At 44.7% G+C, this 22,747-nt stretch overlaps 2 protein-coding genes across 10 annotated transcripts in view; both read left to right on the forward strand.

Moving 5' to 3' along the window:
* Positions 1-11,725, forward strand: part of GGNBP2 (gametogenetin binding protein 2) — a 31,879-nt gene extending 20,154 nt beyond the window's left edge. For 5 of the 8 annotated variants that reach the window (XM_079905417.1, XM_079905416.1, XM_079905418.1 and 2 more), the window contains 8 exons: positions 3,330-3,539; positions 4,574-4,748; positions 5,897-6,091; positions 8,072-8,219; positions 8,571-8,696; positions 8,779-8,927; positions 9,803-10,051; positions 11,088-11,725. In XM_079905417.1, the coding sequence (XP_079761543.1) occupies positions 3,330-3,539; positions 4,574-4,748; positions 5,897-6,091; positions 8,072-8,219; positions 8,571-8,696; positions 8,779-8,927; positions 9,803-10,051; positions 11,088-11,291 (1,456 nt within the window). In that variant the 3' untranslated portion in view covers positions 11,292-11,725. The remainder of the gene's footprint in view (positions 1-3,329; positions 3,540-4,573; positions 4,749-5,896; positions 6,092-8,071; positions 8,220-8,570; positions 8,697-8,778; positions 8,928-9,802; positions 10,052-11,087) is intronic. The other 3 variants (XM_079905419.1, XM_079905422.1, XM_079905420.1) reach the window with 2 other exon arrangements.
* A 2,276-nt stretch (positions 11,726-14,001) lies between these two features.
* On the forward strand, positions 14,002-22,235 carry DHRS11 (dehydrogenase/reductase 11). 2 transcript variants are annotated; one of them, XM_079905095.1, is made up of 7 exons: positions 14,002-14,164; positions 16,961-17,170; positions 19,496-19,590; positions 20,223-20,352; positions 20,979-21,071; positions 21,270-21,335; positions 21,460-22,235. In XM_079905095.1, the coding sequence occupies exons 1-7, from the start codon at positions 14,033-14,035 to the stop codon at positions 21,499-21,501; spliced, it is 768 nt and encodes a 255-aa protein (XP_079761221.1). In that variant the 5' UTR covers positions 14,002-14,032; the 3' UTR covers positions 21,502-22,235. The 2 variants fall into 2 exon arrangements, with proteins under 2 accessions (XP_079761221.1, XP_079761220.1); XM_079905094.1 differs by lacking the exon at positions 21,460-22,235 and having other exon boundaries at positions 21,270-21,414.
* The last annotated feature ends 512 nt before the right edge of the window (positions 22,236-22,747 follow it).

The raw sequence follows: 22,747 nt of genomic DNA on the forward strand, positions 1-22,747 counted from the left end.
AGATCCTGTTTTTAATTCTTTTGTATATATTCCCAGAACTAGGATTGCTCGATTATATGATAGCTCTGTGTTTAATTTTTTGAAGAAATGCTGTACTATTGGATTGGCCAAAAGGTTCATTCTGGTTTTTCTGTACAATGTCACGGAAAAACCCAAACGAACTTTTTGGCCAACCCAATATAATATTTGCCATGCTGGCAGCACCATTTTACAATCCCATCAACAGTGTGCAAGGGTTCCAGTTTCTCCAGATCCTTGCCAACACTTGCTATTTTCTAATTTTTTGATAGTGGCCATACAGTGGGTTTGAGGTGATATTGTGTGATTTTGATTTGCATTTCCCTGATGATTAGTGATATTGAGCATTTTGTCATATGCTTATTAGTTATTTGTATATCTTCTTTGGAGAAATGTCTATTCATGTCCTTTGTCCATTTTTTAATCAGGTTCTTTTTTTGTTTGTTTTGTTATTGAGTTGTAAGAGTTCTTTATTTATTCTGGATGTTAACCCCTTATCCAGTATATGGTTTGTAAATATTTTCTCCATTCCATAGGTTGTCCTTCACTCTATTCATTGTTTCCTTTGCTACACAGAAGTTTTTAAGTTTGATATAGTCTCATTTGTCTATTTTTTCTTTTGTTCCCTGTGCTTTTGATGCCATATCCAAGAAATCATCATCTATTCCATTATTATGTTTTCTTCTAGGGCTTTTATAGTTTCAGGTCTTAATGTTTAGGTCTTTAACCCATTTTGGGTTAATTTTTGTATATTTCTGTGTCTATTTTTTAAGCATTAGTGAAACATAATGATTTAACTTTACTTGTCAACATTATTGCCTCTGTTCACAAAATGGGCTTAGAGCTTCTGTTTTAACATATATTCATTTCATTTCACGTCCATCCTTAAAGAAGCCTTCTGTAATTCCCATAACTAGAATTCAACTTTCCTGTGTGCGTGCATGCACACACACCCACACACGCATGCACGCACACAGTGGACTAGTACTCAGTCATAGAAAAGAATGAAATAATGCCATTTGCAGCAACATGGATGGACCTAGAGATTATCATACTAAGTGAAGTAAATCAGAAAGACAAATACCATATGATATCACTTGTATGTGGAATCTAAAATATGATACAGTAAAACATTTACAGAACAGAAACAGGCTCACAGACGTAGAAAACAGAAACAGGCTCACAGACGTAGACAAATTCATGGTTACCGAAGGGTGAAGGGAATAGAGGAGGGATAAATTAGGAGTTTGGGATTAGCAGATACAAACTACTATATATAAAATAGATAAACAAGGTCCTACTGTCTAGCACAGGGAACAATATTCAATATTCTGTAATAAACCATAATGGAAAAGAATATATATATTTATATATCTGAATCACTTTGCTGTACACCAGAAGCTAACACAACATTGTAAGTCAACTGTACTTCAATTAAAAAAAAAAAAAGTCCATTATATATCTGGTGTGTATAGGGGGGCGGGGTAGAGTAGAGGGACCATGAAGGGAGAGGTGAATCTTGGGAAATAAGGCTGGAAATAGTAGATTGGGTAAGAGAAGTCATTGAAGGCCTTAATGGGTTTGAACTTTATTCATAAACAGTGGGGAGTTTTTTAAGCTGAGATTGAGGCAATGGGATTTGTTTAAAAAAATTATTTTGGTATGAGAGATGCATTAGAGCTAGTAAGAGTGGAAGCAGGGAAACCTGTTAAGCATTTTTAAAAACTGTCTAGGCAATTGAAAAGAATTGACCTTCAAGGGAATTTTAGAAAGAATTGATACCAATTGACTCCACCCCTAAAAGCAGGACCTAAGGAGGAGTTGGAATTAACTGAGGTTTCATCCTGGGTGACTGTGTGAATGGTGATTTCTTTTTTTTGTATTGCATTTTATTTTATTTATTTATTTTTTATCATCTTTATTGGAGTATAATTGCTTTACAATGGTGTGTTAGTTTCTGCTTTATAACAAAGTTAATCAGCTATATGTATACATATATCCCCATATTGAATGGTGATTTCTTAACACAGATGGAAGGGAACATAAGAAGGGAACCGTGTTGCCCTTGGGTTTGGACAACAAATTTAATGTGTTGCCTTTTGGACATCTGTGTTGCTGCCCATTTTTTCTATATGGGTCTGGTCCTCAGGCAAGGACAGAGACTTGAGCAGAGCTGTAGAGTCGAGAGTCAGACATGTTGACTGAAGCTATGGGAATAGATAAGCTCATGTGGGTAGATGAATCTAAATCAAAGAGAGCAAAATTTCCTCATTCCACCACAGCTGATCTTCTCAGAGTTATGAATATTGTGAGCCTGCCTTTTTCGCCAGACCGAATTCTTCCTTATTTCAGGAATTCAAAAATAAAGAAACCAGGCTTTATTCTTTTTTCTTTCTGATTGAATAGTGAATTATATGTACATGATACGTTACTGTTGATTTTATTTGCATTTCTTTGATTACTATTGATGCTCTTTATAGTGGAATATATTGCCCACCACCTTAAGTTACTTCTCTGTAAATTGCTCGGTCGTAGTCCTAATTCTATTATTTGTGAGTTATTTTCAATTGTTTATAAAGTTGTATTTAAAAAAAAATGGTTTCTAAAAGAAAACTTTTCTACATCCTTCTACATTCACATGCTCTTCTGTACTTTTACCACATTTTGTACAGTCAAGTTTAAACCACATTTCTACATATATGTTGTCTATATTATGACTGAGTGTTGAGAAACATGCATTTTCTTTTGGAGGAAAGAATTTGACATTTTGGAAATTACCAGTAAAGTAAAAATTACATGTACCACTTTCCCATTCTTCTTGCCCTTCCCACCCCACATACTTAGCTGGTGATGTATTAAAATGTAAAAGTTTGAATCAAGGTGTACTGGCTGAAGATACCAACTATCTTCAGGGGCTGAAAGGAGAGGGATCCTAGAGTCATTGGTTGGTAGCCTCTGTTGTTTTATTTTCTGACCTGCACAAATAGCTCTTGAAGTGAAGATAAGCTAGTCCTTGGCAACTAATATTTTCTGGCCATGTATTTTATGCACTAACAGGTATTTACCTGCCTCATTCTTTTAGGCCCATGTGTTTCTCTAGTTTAAAAAGCATTTGCAAATGGAGATCTAGCTATACCCATGTAATTCCTAAATGTGTATTTACCTTATATGTGTATGTTTTCAATGTGTGTATGGAGGCTTTTTTTAATGCTCTATATGGGAGGGGAGTGTCATTGTCTAGTACACTGTTATATACCTCATGAAATAATTACACAGCCAGTTCTTAATTTTGAGGTTTTTCTTTTCAACAGGTTTTGCACTGATTGCAAAAATAAAGTCCTCCGAGCATACAATATCCTTATTGGTGAACTTGATTGCAGCAAAGAGAAGGGCTACTGTGCTGCACTTTATGAAGGCTTGCGGTGCTGTCCACATGAGCGACACATACATGTTTGCTGTGAGACAGACTTCATTGCACATCTTTTGGGTCGTGCTGAGCCAGAGTTCGCAGGAGGGTATGAGTATGTAATTTGCTAGAATGGGCTATCTAGCGCTTTGCTTCATTTTATCCTTCTGCCTCAGTACACATGATACATGTATAAATTAAAGTGTGCCTGTAAAGATTTTGCTTTCTTTAAAATATGCATTTAGTTGACTGAGTAAAAACAGGGAGAAAATGTCGATCAGTTGTCTTCTCCTTGTTGCTTGAAGTAGGCAGGCTTTTTTTGGCTTTCATTATTATAGCTTATCATTTTCACTTGAAAATGATTAGAAGGGATTTTTTTCCCCCTCCATCCATGCGTTTCCATGTTTAAATTTTGTTTATAATGATGGTTTTTGCATAGGAAGTGAGATCTTTGCAGCAGGGGGTTAAGAAATACTTCATTGAATGTAATTCATGAACTGTGTATATTATTACTAAATTATATAGGAAGCTAAAATTTTATCTCTGGCTTTGTTGTAAAAAGAAAATCAAAAAAGTTATTCACAATAAATTGAACCCACCTCCCCTTGTGTTTTGTGTATCAACTCTCATTTGAGTGCCTACTTTCTGCTAGGCATTCAGAATACAAACACTCCTTTTATCACTGAAGTTCATGAACACTTCTACTGAAGACTGGCCTAGAGGGCTTTTGCCCATGATTGAATCACTTTGGTGGTATTGTCTTTCTCCTCAAAAAAAAGAACAGAAACCAAACAGGCATTTGCGGTAATTGGAAGGTGAACTGTCATGCCTACTTGAGCTGGACACTTAACATATGATGACTTCTCTGTGCTCCGGAAAACATCTCTTTAGGGCCAGTTCCTGAATTACCTTATGTTTAGCAATATTAAGGCTGAGTTCTACCTGCATGTGTATTTCTCATTGGTTTTATACATGTGTGCTCGTGTATTTATATATACATTGAGTTTGAATGTATAACTGTCTTGTTATTAGTTTGTTACTAGGCATGCAGACTGTGTTTAAAACCTGAACTTGCACAGGTGTTATCCATCTTTTACTGTTTCAGCTTAAGGGTATTAGGAAATATGTGTGATTTATTCTCCTTTATAGGAGAAGAGAAAGGCATGCTAAGACAATAGATATAGCTCAAGAAGAAGTTCTGACCTGCTTGGGAATTCATCTTTATGAAAGACTGCATCGAATCTGGCAAAAACTACGGGCAGAAGAGCAGACGTGGCAGATGCTTTTCTATCTTGGTGTTGATGCTTTACGCAAGAGTTTTGAGGTAAGAACAGTGGACTGCTTCAGTGTCCAGATTGCTTAGTTAAGTTATTGGACTGAATCTTAATCACCACTCTTACCTTGCCTTAGCTGTGATCTACTGGTCATGGCTTTTGGGGGGTTAGGAGAGGAGTTTGCTGGGGAACTGAAATTTAGAAGTTGTTTATGGATTTTTTTTCTTTGTTTTTTAATCCTGTTCCTCTGCCAGCCTTGATTTTTAGACATTCTGAAAGTAGAAAACTGAAATTGATGATTATTTAATGAGAAGCTGCTATGAAACATAACTGTTGACAAGTTAAAAGCAACCCAAAAATAAGCATCAAAATTAGAAACATTTAATGAGTCCCAGTTTGCCTGCTTCTTTCCGATCATATGGAGTAAATGGTGTCTGAATGCCATGATATGAGAGCTACTTTTTAGAAGCACACTGAAGGCTCTTTATAATGCTGGTATTGGGTTTCATGTTTGTCATTTGGTAACATTATTTTCAGTTATACTCTGTAGAACATAAAGTTTTGGCTAGTGAATATTTTGTTATATTCTAGGGCATGGTTGTAACTCTTTAACTGGTCACCAGTCCTTTTTGAAAATGGTACGAAAGCTATAAACCCTTTTTCAAAAGCCCATCCATGAACTTTAAACACTGTTCTGGGGAGTCTGAGGAGGTTTGTGCTAGTTTTTGCTGAACAGATTTCTTATTCCTTTTCTCTTTGAATGTTTGTGTCTTCAGAAACTAGATCATTTAATCAGGTTAGTCTTCTCATTGTATGAAGAAATAGATGAATATTTACTTTGCTGTGTTAAAATTCTGAAATTTGAAACTAGAATATTTCTGGTTTGAAATTGGAGTATGTGTAAGTCTACCTTTCTGGTAGGAATTAGTTGTATATTCATTTACTGAGTAGATTTTAAGACTGTCATCATTTAAGGTATTAAAATTTAAAATTCTTTGTGGGGACTGCCTGACAAGACACAGCAAAGTAAATATTCATCCATTTCTTCATACAATGAGAAAACTAACCTGACAAAATTGCAGCATGAAATACCAGTTTCTATGTGTGTGATATCATTTAAAATTAACAAGTGAGAATTTCCATGGAAAATAAAGGGAAGTTTGGGCCAGTATTCAGTCTCAGCTTTGTTTTATAATAGATGACTGTGGAAAAAGTACAGGGTATCAGTCGATTGGAACAACTTTGTGAAGAATTTTCAGAGGAGGAACGAGTAAGAGAACTCAAGCAAGAAAAGAAACGCCAAAAACGGAAGAATAGACGAAAAAATAAATGTGTATGTGATATTCCTACTCCCTTACAAACAGCAGATGAAAAGGAAGTAAGCCAAGAGAAGGTAGTATTTCTTGATATTGACTCATAAATATATAGCTTATTTCTAGATTTCAGCACTTTTACTGTGCTTTCCCAGAATGTGGCTCCTTTGGCTTCTTTATTGGCTTTTTTTCTTACTCTAATCTGTATAAACCAAAATCTTTAATGTCGTTTGTTTGTTTTCTAGAGACAATGTTGGCTAGTTAACTTATTACATGACCTTAGTATTCTGCTAGATCATAGTCCAAATGTGAAAAGTTAACTCCATGCATGACCTAGAGCAGTTCTCAACTTTCAGTCTCAGGACGCCTTTGCATTTTTCTGTTTTGTTTTGTTTTTGTTTTTTTGGGCGTGCCACGCAGCATGCGGGATCCTAATTCCCCTACCAGGGATCGAACCCATGCCCCCTGCATTGGAAGTGTGGAGTCCCAACCACTGGACCGCCAGGGAATTCCCTTCTTTGCATTGTTAAAAATTGGGGAGCCCAGTGAGCTTTTGTTTATGTGGGTTATACTTATCAGCATTTAGTGTATTAGAAATTAAAATGGACAAATTTAAAGTTATTTATTATTCTTTTAAAAATAATAAGCCCACTATATGTCAAAATGAACATTTTTTTAAAAATAACTAGAAAAAATTGAGAAGGGTGGCATTAATTTATATTTTTGTAAATCTCTTTAATATTTGGCTTAAAAGGAATCAGGTAAATTCTCACTCAGTCTGTTAGCATATGTTGCTTGGTTATAGCATGTGAAGAAAGTCTGATTTCACCCAGATATATATAGTAGGAAAAGGGAGGAGTATTTTAATATAAACCTTTTCAGATAGTTGTGGATATTCTTCTTTGGCATTATAACTTGACAGGTGGTAGTTTCTTAAAGATTAGTTGCAATGTGGAACATGACACCTTATCAGTGACCTTTTCATACTTTTAAATTAAAACCCATTGGTCTGTCTTGGCACTTTGAATAGATTTTATTTATGCATTATTCTGTAACATCATGCATTGGTCATTTGAAAGATAATGGTTCACTGAGTTATGCAGATCTTTCCAGATATTGACATTCATTATATAATATCATATAATCATCTTAAAACCACTACTCATCTGATCAGAAAGGTCTTTTAAGTATTGGGAAGCTTCAAGCTCATTGTGCTTGTGTATGCAAGTTTTCAAAATTCTGATTGTAGTTTGAAAGTTTGAATTTTATCATTGACTGTCCATTTTTTTCCTTGAAGAGATAGGCTGATTTCATTCATTTTTGAGAAAATGTCTTTTAAATATCCAAGTCTGAATAACCATAATTTGTCTCTTATTCTTTCTTTCAAGTGAAATTGATGTTCCAGGAAAAAGCAGCTAGTTTAGCTTGCAACTTAAACAGTTGCACAAGTACTTTTACTTGAGACAACTATTATACATTGGTATGCATCAAAAGTGCTTTAAGCATTCTTCCCATTTATCACAGAGTAATAAAAAGACCTCTACGCCATGAGTTCATATTTAATAAAATTCACATTTTTACTGCTTCATCAAAGACATTCATAAGTGAAATATCGTTTTATCTATTTATTTCCTGATGAGAGTGCTTGACAAGTGAAGAATACGGTGACTGTTAGTACATACTTGGTTGCCTCTGCCTTGGTTTGTGCTAAAGAAACTTTTCCCACCGTTGCTTTTATATTATCAGTGTAAGTGTCAAGACAATGAAAAAGGCAAATCACATCTCAGTGTTACGATGAAAATGGTTTTGACCTAGGGAATGGTTTTGACCTGGGGTTAGCAGACTGCACTTTGAGAATAGCTCTCCTAGACTTCCCTGATACCATTAAGTCTTTAACTTACTTTTGTTGGTTCTTGGTCTTGAAATGAATTAGTGATTTTTCATGAGAATAATTTTTTTCAATTTTTAACCTTGTAACTCCTATCTTAGGTTAAGAAAATTAAAATATAGCCATTATGGAGGTAAAGCTTTTTACTATCTCTTAATATTGATCCTTAAAGGAAACAGACTTCATAGAAAACAGCTGCAAAGCCTGTGGCAGCACTGAAGATGGTAATAGTTGTGTAGAAGTAATTGTTACCAATGAAAATACATCATGTACCTGTCCTAGCAGTGGCAATCTTTTGGGGTCTCCTAAAATAAAGAAAGGTAAGTAAATAGTTTTAAAAAATTAACTCCTTATTCTTTTTTTTTTTTTTAATATAAGAGCTTTTAGAGATCCTGTAACCTAGAACTTAGGAACTGCTTTACAGCCCTAAGAATATCATAACATTTAGTCAGACACTTAGTATTTCCTTTTTCTTTATGGTGTTTGATTTGTTAAATAATAACAAAATCAAAAATTGTAAAGCTCCAATCATATTTTCATTATTTAATGCACTTTTTACTTTCAGTAAGCCATCAATTTTGAAATTTTTCTGTGGTCCCCAGTTGGTTCATTCTTTGTCTTAATATATTTATTGGCATGTTAATTGTAACTCTCACTTGATTTATACTCAGGCTTATCGCCACACTGTAATGGTAGTGATTGTGGATATTCATCTAGCATGGAAGGGAGTGAAACTGGTTCTCGGGAGGGTTCGGACGTTGCCTGCACTGAAGGCATTTGTAATCATGATGAACACGGTAGGTTCAGATTAAGCCTCCCAATTATTTCTGCTACATGGCTGATTTAAACACCCAAATAAGAGATTATTGATTTCTGCAGGTGATGACTCCTGTGTTCATCACTGTGAAGATAAAGAGGATGATGGCGATAGTTGTGTTGAATGTTGGGCAAATTCTGAAGAGAACACCACCAAAGGAAAAAATAAAAAGAAGAAAAAGAAAAGCAAGATGTTGAAATGTGATGAACATGTAAGTGTCATAACCTGGAATCCTTAAACCTTTGTTCTTTTCCTTGGAGTGGCAAGTGTGCAGCTTAGCTGCTAGGATTTTTTTTTTTTTTTTTTTTAAGAATGAGTACCTATGCAGTTCCATTGGTTGCTCATCTTGTGAATTTATATGCATGTGTATGTCTGATGTGGTCATTTGTCCAACAGTCGATGTGAGTCATAAATCCAATTCATTCTTTTCATAATAGTTTTTAATCTTTTAGCTCTGTAATCTTTTTTTTAAAATAGATTTATTTATTTATTTATTTTTGGCTGCATTGGCTCTTCGTTGCTATGCGCGGGCTTTCTCTAGTTGCGGTGAGCGGGGGCTACTCCTTGTTGCACTGCGTGGGCTTCTCATTGTGGTGGCTTCTCTTTGTTGCTGACCACGGGGTCTGCGTGCGTGGGCTTCAGTAGCTGTGGTTCACGGGCTCTAGAGTGCAGGCTCAGTAGTTGTGGCACACAGTCTTAGTTGCCCCGTGGCATGTGGGATCTTCCCGGACCAGGGCTCAAACCCGTGTCCCTCCACTGGCAGGCGGATTCTTAACCACTGCGCCATCAGGGAAGCCCCTTAGCTCTGTAATCTTGAGCAGTTTGCTTGATCTGTTTTCCCATCTGTGAAATGTAGATAATAGTCCCTGTCAGATTAGGTTCTGTGAAGATGAAGTGAAATTATATTGGTGGGTTAGCATAGCGTTTGGTGTGCAGTAAATGCCTGGTAACTGCCAGCTGTTGCTGTTATTCAGTATTCCTGCTAAAATCTTAACACACTCTCAGGGTATTTTTTTTCTTTAAAAAATAGTAATTGCTATTATTCCCTGCCTTTTTACCTGAGAAGTTCTTTTGCTGTGGTTTCAGATCCAAAAGCTTGGAAGCTGTATTACAGATCCAGGTAATCGAGAGGCCTCAGGAAATACCGTGCACACAGTGTTTCACCGTGACAAGACCAAAGATACACATCCTGAAAGCTGTTGTACCTCTGAAAAGGGTGGGCAGCCACTGCCTTGGTTTGAGCATAGGAAAAATGTACCACAGTTTGCAGAACATACAGAAACGTCGTTTGGTCCTGATTCCGGAAAAGGTGCCAAGAGCTTAGTTGAACTCCTTGTAAGTAAGCCATGATTATCTTTTTGTGGATAACTGATTGTTCACGGGGTAGATGTGGGAGGGAACGTATTTGAGGGTTTAACGTTGGGAATGGGAGGAGGCTTTTAAGCAGTTAAGGGCAGTATTTCATTATTTTTTGGTGACTTCATTCCTGCTCTACCACTTAACTACTCTGGAGCACATTTCCTCGTCTTCCTTTGTCTCAGAGGTAGAAAAGATTACTTGGGAGACGGGGATAGAGTTAGCATTATGTCCAGGAGTCTGACTCCTTGACGAGGGTTATTATAAGCAAACTGCCTTTCTGAGTGGCAATTTATGGTAGCTACCCTTCCAGACCAGGAAAGAATATAGAATCTGAACTAGAGCCCACTTTCTAGGTTACTTCCTTTAGGTGTCATGTAGGATAAAAGCATATAACTGAACCTGGAAAATCTTTTATTACTGACTCCAATTCTTGATACTTTAGATGAATTATACCTGATTGCAAGTGACCCAGTGCATAGTTTGTGTGGGACTTGGAGGAGGGGCAAAGAAGGAGAAGGGTGGTATCTTTTCTGTAGTCATTATGGGATCCCAAGGGAACCAAATCCTTTAGAATATTAGGTTTTTTCTTTTTTATATGGTTGTAAAGTTTAATGGTGATGCTATGTATTTCATAAGTTTAAAAAAGGTTATATTTTACTTAATGTGTAGAGATAAAAGTTTCAACATAGAACCAGCCAGAGATAAGTCAGGTTATTTAAAGTTTGGTAGCTATTTGTAACCATCCCTAATCACTTTTGAAGGCTGAAGTGTGTTGGGAGTCTGCTTGTAGGCTTCTAGGACAAATTACAGATCCAGTTGTAATTTAAACCAAGTTGAGTTGCCTTTTATTCTTACTTAGTACTTTCTAAGACAGAATGACATTATGCTTATCCTGTAAACATTCCAATTAAACTAAAGGTTAGACTGCTTTAATTTTTCTCTGTCCTCCATCACCATAGCATTTTGCATTCTTAATTTAAGTCATAGTCTTAACTACTGCTTTAATTTGCAGGATGAGTCTGAATGTACTTCAGATGAGGAAATCTTTATCTCACAAGATGAAATACAGTCATTTATGGCTAATAACCAGTCTTTCTACAGCAATAGAGAACAATACCGACAGCATCTGAAGGAGAAATTTAATAAATACTGCCGCTTAAATGATCACAAGAGCCCCATTTGTAGTGGTTGGTTGACAACAGCTGGAGCAAATTAAATAAATAAAATAGCTCTGTCTTTCAATGAAACACTCAAGATGACTACTGCGCCTTCTCTTTCAAAAAAAACTCTTAGTGACTTATGGCAAAATTTTATCTTAAATCAATGTGATTCTTTCTTGTTTTGGGAGACGGTGGAGGTAACCTCCTTAGTTTGTTCTTTCTTCAGGCTTGTGTCTTTAGTTGTGTGGCTGCGCAGGCCTGCCGTATGATTTAAGCCATCCCTTTTCATTAAATGTTTCTCTTCCTGTGAGACTTACTAAAAAGCAACTTAGTGGCAAAAAGTAATGTTGTACTTATACTTCTGTACAGAAATGACAATGAGCTGAATATATGGTTTTACAAAGTAGACATCCACTTGCGAAATGTTTGGATGTAATGTTAAAGCGCAATGTGCAAAATTTAAAATAAAGAATATTTATTAATACGCATAGTAAAACTTGGTGTACATGTTTCTGCTTAATGTGTGGCAGTATTTTAATTTGCCACCTGTGGTCTTGGTACTTGGCCAGTGTTGATGTTAGAGAGGATGAGGAGCAAATGAGGAGAGAGAGACAGATTGCTGAAGACAAATTCTTCCCTTCATCAGAGTTGACAGCCGAGAAAAGCAGTTTCCAGGCTTCTGCTTTGAAAGGATAAGTTTGCTGCGATACCTTTAAATACTGGCTAGCATCTTACTTCCTCATGAGACTTTTAATTGCTGTTATTAATAAAGTTCCCTGATACATAACACAAAGCACCTTAAATTCAGAGGTTCATATTGAACTAGAAGAATGAGAACAAAACTTGGCAGAATTTCAACCAAAGGTTTGCTGATAAGTAATTACTCAGCATGTAGAGAACTGAGAGCACTGAGGGCTAACCACACTGCAGTCTGTATAAGTGCCTGTTCCTTATCTGGTTTCCAACAATAAGGTCACTGTGGCATTACAGTTTACTGCTTTCACAAGCTGTCTGTGAGTACTAAAGGAGGAGAGATTCCCCTAGGAGTAGCATTTGGCTGCCATTTAAAAGGTTGAGTCAATAATTCAGTAAACTCATGTGCTTAGAGTTTTGTGTCTACAGGTTGATACTTGGTGGGCAGCAGACAAATAGTGGGACGGCCAATACCTCTGTGCGGTGGGGATGGAGTGAATTTTATAGGCTTTCTACCACTTAATCAGACTACTAATCAGATTTCAAATGGGCAACAGCAGAAGCTTAGTGAGATTTAACTTTTGTAGTTGGTGGCATTTTTTTGATCCACCCCTGAGTTGTCTTTTCAAATCAAAGTGTTGTATAGGGATTGGGGCAGATAAAGTGAGTCATTTCTTTCTGACTCTTGTTTGCTTTCATCCTGGAATCCATAAAAAATGACTAAGGGTCTCCCACAGCCCTTGGCTCTGAGCCCAAACCCCTCTCCACCACCCTGTCGCAGTCAGGTTCTCTTGAGATCCCTAAATTAAGCAAGGGCTGGTTTTATTTTGTTTTAATCTTTGCCTCTGGGGCCAAACACAGGAGTGCTTGTTGAATGAATAAACCAGCCACGTTCACTGATTATTCCATTGCTTGCAGTAGCAGGATTCCAGTAGTTATGCAGAGATGTTTTCTTTTTGGAAGGATGGCTATATAAAGAATGCAGAAGTGAAGCAGTTTTCATGCTTTGATGGAATATCCTTAGTGGTCAGAAAAGTGAGTTCTACTTTGGACAGAACCAACAACCTAAGAAGAGACAAAGGAGAGTGGAGTGAAGGCAGTTTAGGAGCACATCCCCTGGCCTAATACTGGACTGCTTGCCATCCAAGCCAGGCTTCACATTTGTCTCAGTATAGTCTATAGAAAGAAAGTGTTAATAGGTACTGTCTCATATGGCTCTTGGGCATATTAATATATTTAAAGTGCTTATAAAAGTGCCTGTCACACAGTAAGCGCTCAATAAATGTTAGCTATTGCTTTAATCTCTTACATACACAGTGATACATTTGCTCCAATGGGAGTGGGAAGGCTTAGGAAAGTTGTAGACTGTAGGCCATTAGGGACACAACCCCCCCAGTACCCGTGTACTTGGGGGTCTTTGCATTTTTAACCATCAGTTCTCCTTGGTTAGTAAGGCCAAGGGGTCAGGTAGGGTTGAAAGCCCCTCCCAAGGTCACCCAGCGTTTATGGCTGAGACACTCAGCCCTTTCTGAGCTGAATCCTTCCCATCAGCCACCGGCTGGTTTAGGAAGGCGTTGGAGTCACCTTAAGTGCCCTTAATTTCTCTTCCTGGCCTTAGGGGTCAGGAACAGGGAAGGCAGACCGAGCAGGAGGCAGGAGTACGTGCGTTCTCGGGCCTCGTGCAAGCCCCCGCGAAACTTCGTTTTCCTCCCCGGAGGGTAGGCGCTCACCAGGAAAGCAGGACCGCGAGCTCCCAGCACCCGGGGCCCTGTCCCGCGAAGAGCGGTTTCCTCCCGGCGCAGACTGGGCGGGGCCGGAGGGGGCGGGGTCGTGCCCTCAATGCACGCGCAGGGGGCGGGGTGGCCTGGCCGCTGTTGGTCCTCTGGCAACTGCGGAGCAGCGGAGGGTGGAGCCGGGGGCGGAGGCAGGCCAGAGTGGAGGCAGGTCCAGGCGCAGCTGTTACTGGGGCAGGTCGGGGGCGGTTGCCGCGGTGGTGACAAGAGAGTGGCCGGGTCCCTACGACCCGGGGCGGAGCTCTGCGATCCAAGTGCTGGGCTCCCCAAGAGAGGTGGGCGGGCGGCTCGGGACCCTGGCCAGGGCCGGCATGGAGCGGTGGCGTGACCGGCTGGCACTGGTGACGGGAGCCTCGGGGGGCGTCGGCGCGGCTGTGGCCCGAGCCCTGGTCCAGCAGGGACTGAAGGTGGTGGGTTGTGCCCGCACCGTGAGCAACATCGAGGTAAGGCCCTGCTGGGGAAAGGGTCGCTCTGGGTGGCGTCGTTTAGGCCGCGCTAGGGTCCAGGTAGGGGATGGGGAGTGGTCGGAGCCAAGCTGTCACGCTGCCCTCACTTGCCCGCCACCCCAGGGTCACTTGCAGCAGGCTCAGGGGCAAGAGAGACGGATGCCTAGGTGGAGGGGACCTAGGTGCTTTTGGACCCCTCAGGGCAGGACTCCACCTTCGCTTTTCAAAGTCCAGTCTTTTAAGGAGCCTTTCTTCCTGACAGCCTCTACTCCAGTATACCAAATCTCTGACTCACTGGCATCTTTCTCCTTCTCTCCGACCTGCATGCCCGGGTTGGCTGAGGAAGGAGAAGCCAGAGATCAGGGGCTAAGCCAGGGAGAAGGAAAGAAAGCTTTCCCGCCTCAGTGGCTAAGTTGGCTACTGGATTGCTTCCTCTGGTCCCCAGACCTAGCCCGCAAAGCCAAGCAAAGTGAGCAGGTTTTGATCATGATCATTTTCACCCAGGACTGCGAGTGGGGTTGGGGTGGGAGTGGAACTTTTCCGAAGAGGCTCAGCTCCATCTTCCCCCGAAATGTGAGGGTTAGCCCCTACCCGATGGACATAAGGGACAAATGGGATATATAGGTAGACCTTTCTGCAATCTCACTGTCCCAGGTGGGACTGACTAGGTGAAATGGGGCATTGAACATGTGAGCCCTGGGGGACAAAGCATTGTGGAACTGAACCTCCTGGTTTTTGTCTTAACATGGGTTGGGAGCCCCAAGAGTTGTGAGCGATAAGAGCTCAGAGAAAACTGAAATGAAGTTGGCTATGTTGGAGCAGGGAGGAAGAATACAAGCAATTTCCATCATAGGATCACTTTGGATTTGCCCCTGGCAAGACCCGTCTCAGGGATTGGGCTAGTGCTTAGCTTTCTCTCCACCCTTGCTCAAAGTCCCTGGGCTGGGAGAGGGTGAGGAGGCCTTGGGTGGGGGCAGAGCGGGAAGGTGTACCGGAAGGAGGACGGTTCCCCCCGGTTCCCCACCCCCACCCCGCCGCCCTGCTGCTGACCAAAGGTGCACTTTATAGCCTCCTAGATAGTCCCAAGGTCACCTGGCTATACTGTTGCCCCACTCTGCCCCTCCCTTTCTCCTTTCCTGAGGCGCTCAGGGCCCAGCCCGCACTTTGGAGCCTAGAGGATCAGACCAGGGATTAGACCACTTGATTCCCTAATTCTAAAGCCACTCTTGCCTTCTCTTCCTACCACCTCCCGACCCCAAACCAGCCAGGAAAGGGGTTCCTGAGCCCAAAGGAGATCCCCAGGCTGATCACTCAGCCCCAGGGTATCTCCTTTAATGAGGGAAGAATGGTTCTGCTGTGACGGGACTGACATGATTTCGGGTCATTTTTGAGGATAGATGAGGACAGGTAGAGCATAGAAGGCAGTGACAGGGAGTCCCTCCATTCTGGCTTTCCTGCAGGGCTTTGAGTCCGGAGGAGGAAGGGAGAAGTTGAATGCCAGCGGAGGGGAGAATTCCAGGCTGCTTTGGCTGGTTGATTCACTCATTCGTCGATACTAAAACAAAATTTGAGCTCTGGCCTCCTACAGTGAGCAGCCCTATTTCGTGAGGTGGTCTTGAGTAGGTGAAATCAGGTGAAAGGGGACTTCTGGGTCCCTGAGGACTGTACCTCTTAAGCTCTTGGCAAGTTAAAGCAGAAAAGAATTTCCTATGTCATCTGACCCGACCCTTTACTCTCACCTTGGTCTGGGGGAAGGAAGGTGTTCCAGGGCGGCTGGCCAAGCCGGCCTTCCTCTAGGGCACCCTGCACCCGCCAACCCTCTCCCTCCCACACATGTACATAGTCACCTTCACGAGGCTCGGGTGCCCGGTCACTGGCTTCCAAGGCTACCACATAGCTTGTTTTCTTCCTGATTCTTCCTGATTCTGAATAGCAGCTTCCCTCATAGCCATCTCTCAATGGCCCGTCTTTCTCAGATCTTTCTCTCTCAGGGATCCTCAGTGTCTTGAGGACCCTGGCAATGCACAGGGGTACCCAATGTCACCTGCCACCTGGCTTGGCTCATGGTATCCAGAGAAACTTTGGGGTGGAAGGTGGTGCACCGTGGGTCAGAGAGAAAGAATCCGTCCCGACTTCCTGACCCTTTCTATAGACGGAATGAGGGGAGACTGGCAGTTGGGCTCAACTGAAAAGTACGTGTGAGGACTCTGAGCCAACTGGCTGCAGTTTGTGGAGGGAGGGCGATAGTTTAGATATAAGCCCTTCTGGGAGGGACTGGATGGAGTGATGGGAGAGAAGAGAATCGAGGCCCTGGTGTAACCAGCTCAGTGACTCTTGGCACTGGCAGAAGCAGCAGGGGGTTGAGTCCGGAGAGGGACATAGGGGAGGCTTGCATCTCCCCTATGAGCGGAGGTGTGTTCCTATTGGGAGAGAGTCAGAAAAGAGATATCACTCCATTCCCAGGATCCCTGGGCCCCTTCCCTGACACACTCACAGCCTCAGCCCTTCTCCCCTTTTAGACCTGAAGACTCGAGTTTATCCCTCAGGTTCCTCCATGGATGGTCTCAGCTTCCCCTCCCTCCCTCAGGGATAGCTCTCACCACCCCCCACCCCCGGGACTTTGACCAAAGAGGACACGCTTTGGGGATGGGCAGTCCCAACATCTCTGTGGCTGCAAGTTGGCCACCAAAGGCGAGAGTTCTGTGAGCAGTGACACCGGTGGGAGGTTATCTCCGGGTGGGGAGGCGTGGAGTGAGCGGCTCACCTCAGTTAGACCCCTGTTGGGTTTCATAGGAGCTGGCTGCCGAATGTAAGAGTGCAGGCTACCCCGGGACTTTGATGCCCTACAGATGTGACCTGTCAAATGAGGAGGACATCCTCTCCATGTTCTCGGCGGTCCGCTCTCAGCACAGTGGTGTGGACATCTGTATCAACAACGCTGGCTTGGCCCGGCCTGACACCCTGCTCTCAGGCAGCACCAGCGGTTGGAAGGACATGTTCAATGTAAGGGCTGCAGGCCTGTGGCTGGGGATGACAGGGATGGGGGAGAGGCTGGGAGAAGAGCGGGGAGCCAGGAGCCAGGGGGCTGCTGGGGATAGACATCTACTGAGAGGGGCCTTCAGTTTCCTACCTGGGGCACTCTCCCCTGCTTCTCCTCCCCTGAAGGAGAGAGAGTGGATGAATGGCCATATCTTTTTCATTCTTCTTTCCTTTGAGCCCCTGGGGGCAGTTCTTAAAGTCTAGGCTGATTTCTTTCTATTGAACGTCCCCAAGTGTCAGCACTGTGCTGAGGGCTTGGGACCATGGTCTTATGGGAAGAAAAGGAACCAAGAGACAGGAGATGAAGAAGATGATGATCTCACTCAGCCCCGCCAGTAACTATGTGGCTTCAGGCAGGTAGTTACGCTGTCTGAGCTTCAGTCTTGTCACATTTAATTGGGATGAAACACACCTAGACCATCAATATCTGGGGTCACAAACTCCAGTGTCCCCTGGGGGTGGGTAGGTACATAAAGGAGGGAGGCGGGTCATATGGGAAAGCACATGGATGTCTGGGGGTGGCTGCGCTGCAGTCTGGGCAGTGCGGGCAGATCCTGTGACTTCCCTGAGAGCAGAGGGGACCTAGATTTTCATGTGGAACCTCACCCCGCCCATTCACCAAAACCTCAGCTCCAGGAGGGCAAGGAGTTTTGTCTATTGTACTCTCTGTCATAGCCTCAGCCTGCAAACGCTCCACAGGTAATTTTTGAATATATGAAACCTTCCAATACATATTGGAAGTGAATTTTAAAATGTTTCGAAACCATGTGTGGACCAAACACAGCCTTCAGGACATGGGTTTTCAACTTCTAGACTGTATTGTGAGGCGATATTGGGGTATGAAGATATTCTGAGACGTCGAAAGCGTTGTGTAAATGGGATGCTTCTTTCCCCTCACAATCCTTTTCACATGTGCTCACAATAGATTTAGCACCTAACAGGGGCTTGGGCCCAGAAATATGCAATGGAAGTTGAAACAATAAACGGGAGATGAAGCACTGCCTTTGCCCTCAGAGAGCCTTCTGGGAGATCCGAGTTGCGGTCGTCACCTGCAGTAAGGGAGTCTTTAAACCTGGGCCTCAGCTTACCCATCTGTAAAGTGAGGCACATATATTAAATCCCTGAGACCCCTTTCAGCTTGAACACTATGTAATTCTCTTAGGATCGTCTTATGAGGCATCTCCCAATAGAACCACATCATTGAACACACAGGGAACCCCTGACCCCTGTACCTAGGAGAATCCACTCCCCTGGCCCAAGGAGATCTGTTTCTCTTACTCCATCCATCCGTCCTCAGGAGCTCAGTTCTCTGCCCCAGAAACCCACATTGTTAAGAGGACCAGAAGCAGGGCTGGAAACCTCTTATGTCCTGCCGTGAATGCTGGGGCAGGTTTACACCGAAGTATTTGTCCTGATGCCTGGCTCTGACACCCGATAAAGAGAAACATCTAATCTCCCGGCTGGTCTCCTCTCTTCCCCAGAGGAGAGAGCGAAGACCTGCTGAAAGCTTTATCGCAGCTTGTCCTCGTGGGTGAGGCTAAAGGGGTGGGGCTGGGCAGGAGCTTTAGAGCAGCGACACTTCTTCAGGCCTCTGCTCCAGGAAGGGCGGGGATCTGGGGTCACCTCTGCCAGAGGAGCAGGAGTGGGAGGGGGCCAAGGAAGGCAGGAAGCCCCCATGCCCTTGGGACGTCCCTTGCCATCCTGTGACAAGTTACCCCACGCTCTGAAGAGTCTGTGCCTAGTCTTACAGATGGAACAGAGGTTAAAGGAAGGCGTGGAATGAAGGAGGATCAGGCCTTCTCCTCTCCACTGTAGTCTCAGGGGAGGGACAGGAAAGGCACAGAGACTAGTGGGTAAGGTGGGGAGAGGCTAAGATCTGTCCTGAGGAGAGAGATTTTTAAAGTCTTTTTTGGATGGATTTTAGGCTGTTTAGGAGAGAGGCGAGCCAGTGAAGAGTAGGGCATTTGGAGAAGAAAGGAGATGATTCCCTAAGGTAGAGGTCCCGCTGTTTGCACAGGAGACGGCCAAGACAGGGAGGGTTCCTGGGTCGTGGGTGCGTTTGGGGGGCATCGTCCAGGGAGAGGTGCTTCCTCTGCTGTCAGCTGGGGCTGGTGACTTGAGGGGGAGGAACCTAAAGCCAGGTGCCCTGTCCCCTTCATTGGTCTCTGGTAGGATCTGGACTCTGTTTTGGATGCCACCTGCCCCCCCAACCGCAGGGTGCTCTGTGGCTCCATCACCTGCTCAGATGGGCCCAAGCTGGAGACACCCCATTGCCCCTCTGGCCTGCAGGTGAACGTGCTGGCCCTCAGCATCTGCACACGGGAAGCCTACCAGTCCATGAGGGAGCGGAAGGTGGATGACGGGCACATCATTAACATCAACAGGTGAGGCCGGTGGCCGAGGGCTAGAGTTCAGATCACCACGCACCCTCCAAGCTGGGTGATCTGCTGCGGCTCATTTGACCTCTTGGACCTCAGTTTCCTGGGTGGTAGAACAGGGATTTAACACCCAGTTAATATCCAAATGGCACGACTGTGGTGAGGGGAAGAATAGTATGTGTCAAATGCCAGCCCCTAGTTGGCTGGAAGGGGTAGCTCAGCCCCTTTGCAGCTGAAGCCTGGGGGCTCTCCTGGGACTGAGGTTCTCCATTCCTCAGGCTGCAGCATGAACCTCACCTCGTGGCACAAAGACTGCACAGTCTCTGTCACTGGGGAGTCCCCGGAGACGTGGCCTCTGTCCCACAGATCTCCCAATAGAACCACATCAGAGAACACACAGATGAAATCGTGTTTTGACAACCTGCGTGGACTGGAGGGTGAATGCTGTGGTCGGCGTAGGGAGGACTTCTAGGAAGAGTGGGGCTCACAGATGCTGCTTGAATTACAGGAGCTGGGCCAGTGGCCCTGAGGATGGCCTCTGGAGGTCCCGCTTAGAAGGCGTCCAGGGGGTGGGGTTGGCTGGTACAGCAGGGGGCACTGCTTCACTCTCTCCTTTCCCCTTCCTTCCTCCCACCCAGCATGTCTGGCCACCAAGTGCCACCCCAGTCCGTGGCCCATTTCTACAGTGCTACCAAGTATGCCGTCACTGCGCTGACAGAGGGGCTGAGGCAAGAGCTTCGGGAGGCCCAGACCCACATCCGAGCCACGGTGAGGGGTGGCCTGGCCCTGGTGGGGGTTGAGAGGCACAGGCCCGCTCACCCCACACACTCGCGGCCCGGGGGCCCATGTCCTGGCTGTACTGCTTAGAGCTCCCGGGTCTGTACTGGGCCCACATCTACTGGGCTCTGCGGCTACTTGCATGGCCCTGCTGAGTACCTGAGTTCCCGCATTTCTCAGACTTTGAGGTGGGAGGCGGGTGACCTGAAGGGAACATGGTGGGGTGAGACTGAGGGAAAGCAAGGGATTGTGGGAAACCACGGCTGGAAAGGGGGACTCTGGGCTCTTCCTTTGAAGGCTGTATGACCTTGGGTGACTCGCTCAACCTCCCCAAACCTCAGTCTTCTCATCTGTAAAATGGAGATGATAATACCTCTCAGGTTATGAGGTTTTAAGGGACACCACTTTGTAAAACTGACCTGGCTTATAGTAATGGCTCTGTAGCTGGTAGGAATCATTCTGATAATCCCCAGTGGCAGCTTTGGAGGGAGGAGGTGGCTGCTGGACATCGGGCAGCCATCACTGTGAAGCTGGGGCCCTTTGGCTTCCATCCTTTCTCTGCAACCTCCCCAAGGCCTGGGGCTCAGCTCCTGAGCAGGCTGTCTCTGTTGGCCCAGTGCATCTCTCCAGGAGTGGTGGAGACACAATTCGCCTTCAAACTCCATGACAAGGACCCTGAGAAGGCAGCTGCCATCTATGAACACATGAAGGTGGGGCCCAGTGAAGACATTCACTTCCTAAATGAAGGCAGAGGGAACCCTGGCCTTTAGACCTCGCTGTTCTAGCCAGCCTGTCGCCCCTCCTGCAGGGTGGGGGTGGGAATGGCGGTGCTGGAGAGGACCTCAGTGGTGGGAGGGGACTTGGATCCATCCTGCCCTCATCTCACCCCTTTCCCCTGGTGCTCTCAGTGTCTCAAACCTGAGGATGTGGCCAAGGCTGTCATCTATGTCCTCAGCACCCCGCCACATGTCCAGGTGAGTCTGGCCTTGGATGTCCATCCCCCAGAGGAGCCCGACCGTCCCCAGAGGAGAAGAGCAGGGAGGCTTTAAGGGGGTGGGGAGAGGGTCCTGGCTGCCTCAAGCCTTGTGCCTTCTGCAGATCGGAGACATCCAGATGAGGCCCACGGAGCAGGTGACCTAGTTTCCTGTGGGGAGCTCCTCCTTCCCTCCCTGCCCCTCAAGGCTTGGCACCTGCCTCTGGATTTGGGGTGTTGATTTCTGGACCCTTGGATTCCACTTCCTTTCCCCACCCCCAGCAGGGGCTAGAAAACTTGTTTGAGATTTCATATAATCTTGTCAAATTGTTTCCACCGAATTTGAAAAATGGGCAGGGGAGAGGAGGTGTTTGTTTTCCCTACTGATTCATTCTTGGTCTCCTTCTTGGGCTCCTTGGCCTTTGTTTGCTGTCCTTGGTCTCTTCCCTTTGACCTGGGAAAGGGGCTGTGGCCAAAAGTGGGGCTTTCCCCTATCTTCTTGCACCCCACCCCCGTCCCTTCAGGATGAGGCGGCAGAGGGAAGCCCTCACCTTCCATCTGAATGGATTTCGGGGCTCTGGGCTTCCTCCTTTCCCTGCATCCCACCCCCCACCCCATCTATTCCCCGTCCCAGTTCTCCAGCCCCACTGTGGCTTCTCAGCCCCCGGTGGGGTCCTCACTCCACTCTATGGCAGCAGAGTACCAGGGCCTGCCTCCCATGTGGGTTTCACTGTGATCATTAAAAAAGAAAAACTATGAAAACCTGCCTTGGCTTCAGAAGTGTCTTTCAGGTCTTCCCCCTTGCTGTGATCAGGAATGGTTGTGTCTCAGAGTTTCTTCCAGGAGAGTGGGAAGGTGGATGGATGGGGGGCATCACTCCTGGAGTGTGCATTACCTTTGAGCTGGGTCTTGAAAATGGGTAGGAGTTTGCCTGCCAGAAAAGAAGACAACAGGGCTTGCAAGGCGGGGAGGCCCGGAAGAGCATGCGGTGTTGTGGGAACAGCACAGAACTTAGTGCAGGAGTGAGGTGGGGTTGAAAACGTAGCTCCTTGCCTGGATCCCCCGGAGGTCTGAGTGCTGAGCAAGGAGTCTGGCCATTACCTGTGGGCCAAGGGCATCGGTTGGTTTGTCAGCAGGTGCAGGTCAGGCACAGAGCTGTCACTTAGAGAATCAGCACCATGGCACAGCAAGTTATTGGTGGGGTCCTGCTGACTGGTGTCGATGGTTTGACAGGCAATGGAGGTGTAGAGGAGGGGCTGGATGTGGGAGAATCTTCTGAGGAAAGTCACCAGCGCCCGGTGGAGGACCGGATGTGGGGAGGGAGTCACCACGACTAACCAGGTTGAATAGGAAAGCCAGTACATCCCCTTAAAGTGTCCTTTGCTGGTACCAGGGTAAGTGAGGTCCTCCAGC

The sequence above is a fragment of the Stenella coeruleoalba genome (assembly GCF_951394435.1).
Source record: "Stenella coeruleoalba genome assembly, chromosome: 19".
Lineage (NCBI taxonomy): Eukaryota > Metazoa > Chordata > Mammalia > Artiodactyla > Delphinidae > Stenella > Stenella coeruleoalba.